This window comes from Triticum aestivum, unplaced genomic scaffold, assembly GCF_018294505.1.
Source record: "Triticum aestivum cultivar Chinese Spring unplaced genomic scaffold, IWGSC CS RefSeq v2.1 scaffold163524, whole genome shotgun sequence".
NCBI lineage: Eukaryota > Viridiplantae > Streptophyta > Magnoliopsida > Poales > Poaceae > Triticum > Triticum aestivum.
In genome coordinates, this window is record NW_025227185.1 from 1 (window position 1) to 7,680 (window position 7,680).

General features: G+C 44.7%; 2 protein-coding genes across 2 annotated transcripts; both read left to right on the forward strand.

The window, feature by feature from the left end:
- Positions 1 to 106: 106 nt before the first annotated feature.
- Positions 107 to 2,291, forward strand: LOC123172657 (uncharacterized). Its single transcript, XM_044589602.1, has 2 exons — positions 107 to 2,062; positions 2,175 to 2,291. Exons 1-2 carry the CDS (start codon positions 1,667 to 1,669, stop codon positions 2,289 to 2,291), a joined length of 513 nt encoding a protein of 170 aa, XP_044445537.1. The 5' UTR covers positions 107 to 1,666.
- A 3,809-nt stretch (positions 2,292 to 6,100) lies between these two features.
- On the forward strand, positions 6,101 to 7,425 carry LOC123172656 (uncharacterized). The gene is made up of 3 exons (XM_044589601.1): positions 6,101 to 6,503; positions 6,774 to 6,898; positions 7,001 to 7,425. Exons 1-3 carry the CDS (start codon positions 6,128 to 6,130, stop codon positions 7,022 to 7,024), a joined length of 525 nt encoding a protein of 174 aa, XP_044445536.1. The 5' UTR covers positions 6,101 to 6,127; the 3' UTR covers positions 7,025 to 7,425.
- Positions 7,426 to 7,680: the final 255 nt, after the last annotated feature.

The following is a 7,680-nucleotide window of genomic DNA, read 5'->3' on the forward strand; positions in this document are numbered from 1 at the left end:
GGGATCTTTCGATCTAGGGTTTGTGTGAGAAATTTATCCATCTTTGTGATCTGTTTGACGAGCTTGGTCGAGCAGATTCTCAACAGTTTTTAAGCCTAAGTCTGCATCATCATCATCATCATCATCATCTTCTGGCAGCTCGATGTACAACTACATTGCACGCGAGGCTAATCGGAGGAAAGAATCCTACTTGGCCAAGATAAGGCATTCCTGGAGGACGTCCACCGAGGCTCATAAGAGCGGTGCCGGTGTTGGTGTTTGTGCCAAAAAAGAGGAGGCCACTGCCAGCTTGGAGGATGACCACCAAGAGAAGGTTGTACGTGGCTGTAAGGAAGGGCGAAGAGGATGGCAGTGGCAGAGGAGGAAGGAAGCTGTATGTGGCCATCGGAAAGGATGAAGAGGACAGCAGGTCCAACCTCCTGTGGGCCGCTCGGAACCTCCTCGGCAGCGGCGACAAGCTCGTCCTGCTGCATGTCCACAAGCCTGCCAACAAAATTATAACTGGTAAGGATGTCATTGTGGTGGATTCTCGTTATCTCGTTTGCCCCCACCCATTTTACTTCGTATTAGCAGAAAGTTCATATAGAGGTCGAGCTACATGGAACCTCTTATTCTCACCCCTATTGCTTTGAGATCTGTGCTCTTCAACTAACTTACTACATGAAAATTTCTCCTTTTTGTTTCTCTCAAATGAACTAACATATGGACTTCAAACCTTGAAGATCAAACAAACTTTAGAACTTCAATGTGTGAAAAAAGTTTCAGATTTTTTTGTTCGAAATAAATATACAAAATGAGAAAAAATTTATTAAAAAATTAAGCATTTAAAATGCACGAAAAATACGAAATGTTTTCCCCACATTCTTGTTAGAATGTTTTATTGTCCTGTAAAATTTGAAGTTTATATGTTTTTTCGTTTGGCTCCGGTACGGATCTTGATGCTGAAATGGATGGCTAAGATAAGGGGTACCATGTAGCTTGACCTACAGAAAACCACACTCTTATTTTAGTTTTTGTTTGACCTGCTTTTACCTTTTTGTGTCTAATTTTTCACAGTATCCATAGACTGAGCCTACATAAAACGGGGCAGTTTCTTATTCGCATCAATTCTGAGTTTCTTGTTATTCCTATCAGCATTTCACCAGTAACTTCTATCGTCGTTCCCCATCTCATAAGCCATGTTATTTTTCCTTCCCCGGATAATCTACAAAAATGATACAGTTGAGGAAACGAAATTACTCCGTCCGCCCTAGTATAAAAAAGGCTCTTATATTATGGGGCGGAGGGATAGTAGCAAAGCACTTCTTCTTGTGTTGTTGTTTTCATTTTTTTGCAGTAATTATATGGGACATGCTATGTTTCGGCCGGATGATATGGCTGAGCCTTTGAACAAGCCTCGTGTTGCGTCGCAGCGCTTTGCAACAGCAGCCTTGTTACAATCCTCGAGCAGTTATTTTTTACATTTTTCCTGTGTCCGATCAGCTCGCTGAGCCTTTGCAACAAGTCTCGTATTACACTCAGCGCTTTGCAACATGAGCCTTGTTGCAATCCCTCTAAAAAAAGTTTTTTTCGGGTTTTTTCTGCACGGTCTGTCACGTAGTTTGTGTTGTGCTCATGCGTCTTGCAACAAGGGTCATGTTGCTCCTGACGGCTCGATCAGGGGAACATGGGGCGCAGACGATGCGGTGGACATTTTGCAGTCAATCGGCCAGTTGATGAGAAGCATTTCCATAATTATATTGTTCTTGTGCTGTTACCAAGGTGCAGAGATGGATTTTCGCTTTTCCGGTCAGAATTTTTGAAAATTGTCCGGTTACTGGAAATCTCGTCCGCATATATTATTATCACAAACCTGGACGTAGGAAGGGCAAACTATTGCGTGTGCGTAGGTCGCCATGCCAGCACCTCGATTACACAAGGTTTATTTGGTGCCGCGAGATTACGCAAGGTTGATGCAAGCCAGCTGCAGGAGAGGGAGCTCCAGGCATATAGGAAGTCTGAGAAGGAGGAGATGAACACAATTTTAGACCGGTACCTCGATTTCTGCATATCTTATCTCAAGGTCAGCTAAATTAATTCCATTATGAAAATCATGCATATATATAATTCACTTCGTGGTTGCTCTTCTAGTTCATCTCATCCCATATATAACTGTTCTTTGAACAAATTTACAGTCTCAAGCTGAAGCGATGGTGGTCGAGAGTAACAGCCCTGCCTGTGGCATTGTCAAGCTGATTGATCAGAGTCACATCAAAAACCTTGTCATGGGAACATCTTCCTTCTCACCGTAAGTCCAAACCAAATACAGCTTCATAACGAGGTTTCGTCGATAAACACGCACATCGAAATTGTTCACTGACTGCACCGTTGATGTATATACACTAGAGCAAAGGACTAAAGGACTAACCGCGACTAAAGGACTAACCTTTAGTCCCGGTTGGTCTGGCTAACCGGGACTAAAGCCCCTCCCGTCCGCCAGCTGTCGACCGAGCGCGCTGGGCCCAGATAGTTGGTCGCGGGTCTCCTCCCGAACCGCGACTAAAGACCCCTTTGGTCGCAGTTCGATTATTTTGGGGACTAATGGGGGCGTATGGAAGCCTCTTTTTCTACTAGTGCAAAACTAGAACCCAGGGCCCTTAAGTAAACAATCAATAACAATAAATATAAGTTTTATGTGACTGTTATCAATAGACACTTAAAAGTGTATCCAATATCTATATTTGTATCAAACATATGTATGCCGGCTTAGGGAGAACACCTAGCTCAATATATGGGTTGAGGATGTGCCAAACGGAGCAATTGTTGATTCTTCTGGACCAAGTCATAAATCCAGCTTGTATGCTTGTCAGGTTAACATTAGTTATGAGTTCACAATAATTTGAGGTGTGTACGGATGCTTTGTGAATTTCAGCTAGGTTCCTATAATTTTACCTACATGAAAACTCAATAATATAGACTTGGTACTAGGTGAGAGTTAGGACCCAGAAAAATCAAGGCTGAAATAAGGAAGTTGCTCTTGGGGGAATTATACTGCTATCTTGACGATATTCAGGCTGAAATTTTACCAGATGAAAGCATGACGACTAGCATGTCATTAAAAAAACAATTGGTTGCATTTGATTAACCAGGAAAATCAGAGATATTTATCATACCTGTCCGAAATTATAGACATTGGCGGATCTGTTTTCAGAGCAAGTGGATCCACATGGCTACCAAACGTTGCATGCCCAGTCAATTCCAATCCTAGTAGATGAGCTTGACATGGCGATGGGGCGACTGCAGCAGTCCAGCGCCGCACAGACCAAGCATCGATGCAGCCACATGCGGGGATCTCATCTTGGCTTGTAGTTTTCTTACTTCTAGTCATATGACACATGTGGTAAGCAATTCAAACTATTTAGAAAAAAAAAATAGAACTAGCCTACTAGCCTCCGGCTAGCCGGCTTGCATTGTGCTGATTTGGGCCAGACGCCGTTTGTAATACAGAGCGCATCCAATGCTCTGGCAAATGAAGATTACAAACCATGGGACAACCTAGCAGGGGTCACTTTCCGGTCGAGAAGTCAGCCCTCATGTTGGGCATCTTTCCTCCAGTCGGTCCGAGATAGACAAACGACGAGCCAGCTACCAGAGGCGTCGCCCAACGACAAACGGCCAGTCGACGATTTTCACCACGCATTAAACACAGGTGTTACCCAACGACTATATTGCTTGTTAACTATACAACTGCTATTTCTTAGTTAGGCTGGAAACAATCAGACGTTCATGGGCCACCATTACCCGCATTAGTACCAGCCCATCATGGAACCCCTCCTGACGCACTCTATATAAGATGGGAGAGTTGCACCGGCCCAGCATTGAACATCAGTACAACACTGTAAGCCTTACGTGCAAGAGCAAGAACACCACACAAGAGTAAAGTATTACCTCCAGAGGGCTTCAACCTATAATTCCTGATGCGTACTCCCATCTACATTTTTCGGTAGTCACTAGCTCCTCCATACACAGTTGATCCTAAATGTATTTTCAGTGAAATAACCACGACACATAGCGTATATAAACTGGGGGAAAGTAGTGGCTGAACCCCATCTCGATGCACCCACGCAATAAAACCATACCAAAACATTTTGAAAAAATCTGAAACTTTGTGGAAATGATCATCAACAAATGTTAGAGATGCTTGCCATGTTTGGTGGTCAAATGACATCCGAGGAAAACTGTACAAAAAAAACAAAATTTCAAATTTCGGTCAAACAGTGCACGTACATTTTGAGTAATTTTGTCTCTTTTGTATAGAGCTCCTCGGATGTCATTTGACCACGAAAATTTACATGCCTCTCTAACATTTGTTGATGATCATTCTCACAAAGTTTCAGATTTTTTAAAAATATTTTGGTATGTTTTCTTGCGTGGGTGCACCAAGGTGGGTGTAGAAAAACTACTCTCATAAACTTGTAGGTTAACAATGACCACAACAAAAATGGTTTTCTGATGAGTTCTAAGTAAAGATAGGATCTGTTCATTGGCGGCGCGACAAGGCAAGTAGGAGCGTAGGAGGTGGAGCAGCCGTGGGTCATGGCGATGAGAGCAGCAGCTCGCATCATCAGAAAAGAAAACAATAGAATTTAGGATATATTTTCACTAGGAACGCTATTTCCCTCCCTCTCTGCTTTCTTTTCACTAGGAACGATGTTCCTCTTGGCCGTGAAGCAATGCCGGAAGAGACGCAAGACCTTTTGGTCAGTTCGGGCATGCATGGCAGGCGCCCATGGTTGAGCACGACCGAGGCATCGGACCTCGCTGGATCGAGCCTAACCGGTGGGTTGTGGCTGCGCGTGCGCAAACAGCAGGGCGCACCGGGGTGCACGAGGTGCGAGCTGTGGAGGACTGGGCGAGCTTGCGCAAGGCGGCTATGGCCAGGGCGAGCAGGCGCTTGGTGGGCTCGGCACGGGACGGGACGCAAGCGCCTGTGTGTGCGCGCGCGCGCGTGCGCACGTGCACATGTGTTTGCGTGTGTGCGTGTGGGTACGAGCATGTGTGCAGTGAGGTGGGCGGCGGGGCCCGACAACGCGGCAGCAGAGGCTCGGCGATGCGGTGGTGGCCTGGCATGGCGGCTAGCCGCACGAGGGTCTCTTCTGTGAAATTTCAGGCGGATCTCCAGTCCGCCAAATTATACGGAAAGGATCATCTTCTCGTAAACATAGAGAAAGTTTCAAAAAATGTAAGGAATCCTGTAAAAAAAATTGAATATACGGAAGCTGTTGGAGGGCTGTTTTTTGCTCGATCCTCTAAACAGAAGTTTTTTTTAGGATACGGCGGAGAGGCAGTTTGTTTAGCTTTGCTTGGAAAGCTGTAGCTGCTAGTTCCGGCTTGCTTAGAAGCTAGAGATCGTACGTGCTGCCAAGGTGATTCGTTTCCGGTGGCGGCATGATTGAATTGCATCTGGGGTGGAGTTGCGTTCCTGGCACTGATTAAAATCGCCGGAGAAGAGATTTAGCGGCAACATAAATTGCAGCAGAAGTTACATCGTCTCAAAAAGAATACACCATTAGAAACTTCAAATGTTATATTTTCTGATGGTATAACTTTTGTGACACAAAATTTGTATTGTATGGAGCAAAATTGAGTATCTAGGGATACACATGCGTCTTTTAAACCGGAAAGGAGGAAGTAAAAAAACGCAGATTTGGACCCTGGGAGTTGATACGCGTTGCATGTATAACCTGCCTGCCAGGTGACTATTGGTATTCCCCTAAAAAAAAGGTGACCGTTGGTATTAATTGTGTTGAGAAAACACAGGCGAACTCACAGAAATAGCTCAAACGGCAAAGGTACCCAACAATTTATGCATGCATGTGCATGGAGTGTTTGTTGGGATTGTTTTCTGCAACCAATCCAACGGCACACCTGGTTTAGGCAAATTACAAAAAGCCGTTCTTTGCAGACTCCATTCTAATCAAGAAGCAGAGTCCTGCCGTTTCCCTAAAAACAAACTTGAGAAGCCAACGGCTACTTACTTTTTCCTTTCCTTTTTGCGATGGAGCAGCGGCTTTATTACCCGGGGTAATCGGCGACCAAATGGTGTGCCAGAGAAGCATCCTGCAACCACAAATCGGTCGGGTGCGAGATGTACAGCTACGGCGCTTCCGAGGCCAAGCAAAGGAAAGAATCCTACTTGGCCAAGATCAGACACTCCCGGCGCCCAGCTCCCACGAGCACTAGCCTCGATGCCGGTGCCAGAGACAAGGAGGCCACCGCCATCTTGGAGGATGACGGCGGAGGAGGGGGGCTGTATCTGGCCCTAGTGAAGGGCGAGGTGGATGGCGGCAGAGGCAGAGACGGAGGAGGAGAAGGAGGAGGAGGAGGGAAGCTGTATGTGGCCGTTGGGAAGGACGAAGAGAATGGCAGGTCCAACCTCCTCTGGGCCGCTCAGAACCTCCTCGCCGGCGATGACAAGCTTGTCTTGCTGCACGTCCACCAGCCCGATCACAGAATCATGACCGGTAAAATTAAGCTCCAGACTCTCTGCACAAAGTAATGAAGATACACAATAAAATGTTTTCCTTCTCCACACTACGTACTTATATTGTTGTTGCTTCTGTCTTCAGTCACTTGCTCTATCTATCTGTCTGTCTATCTATATATTTATACATCTATCTATCTATCTATATTTTCTTTTAGAAAAGGAGGATGACCCCCGGCCTCTGCATATTTTTTCTGTCTATACATGTATCTATCTATTTATCTATGCTGATCAAATTCTTGTGTTGCAGGATTTCGCACGGTCGATGCAAGCCAGCTCCAGGAGAAGGAGCTCAAGGCTTACCGGAAGGATGAGGATGAGGAGATGAACACACTTTTGAACCACTACCTCGACTTCTGCAAAGATTCTCTCAAGGTCTGCTCAGCTAAAAAACGGCCAATTCCATTCTCAAAATCATGATGCATGTATTTCATTCACTTCTTGTTGATTCAGAATAAAAAATGACTTTTTTTACAGATGCAAGCTGACCGCGAAGAATAGTACTGCGAATGGCATCGTCAAGCTCATCGAACAGAATCACATCACAAACCTTGTCATGGGAACATCCTCCTTCTCACCTGACGTCCAGACCAAGTACACCTTCGTAATGAGGTTTCATCGATAAACACACACACCGCGAACTGCGCTTGTTTCTATGCATTGATATACATAGGGCAAAGCACTGCGATAGTTGTGTAATTATATTAAAATTTCTTATTTCATGTACGTGAATTAATGTCTGCTATTGTAAACAAGCGGCGGTAAAACAGCTAGGCTTCACAACCAATTAATGGGTATTAAAACACTGCCCTTTTGTAAGTTGACACACAATCCAAAATTTGTCTCCCTTGTGTTATCAAATGACAATTAATCACAATACACTCCCAATAACAGAACATTATTTGTCGCTTTACTAATTATCACCCTCCCCCCCCCCCACCCCCACTATGTATAGTGTAAAGTACAAGTCAAATACTCCATTTAATAACCTGAGTTATGTATGTTGATTCTATGGATGGTTGTTTTATTTATAAAGCGGGGCGAAAGCCTATTTCAAGAGAGAGTTATGTATGTTGATTGTGAAATCTTTCATGTGGGAAGGAAGAACAAAGCACCAAACTCACAAGTTGCAGCCATTGTGCATCAACAAGCCAAAC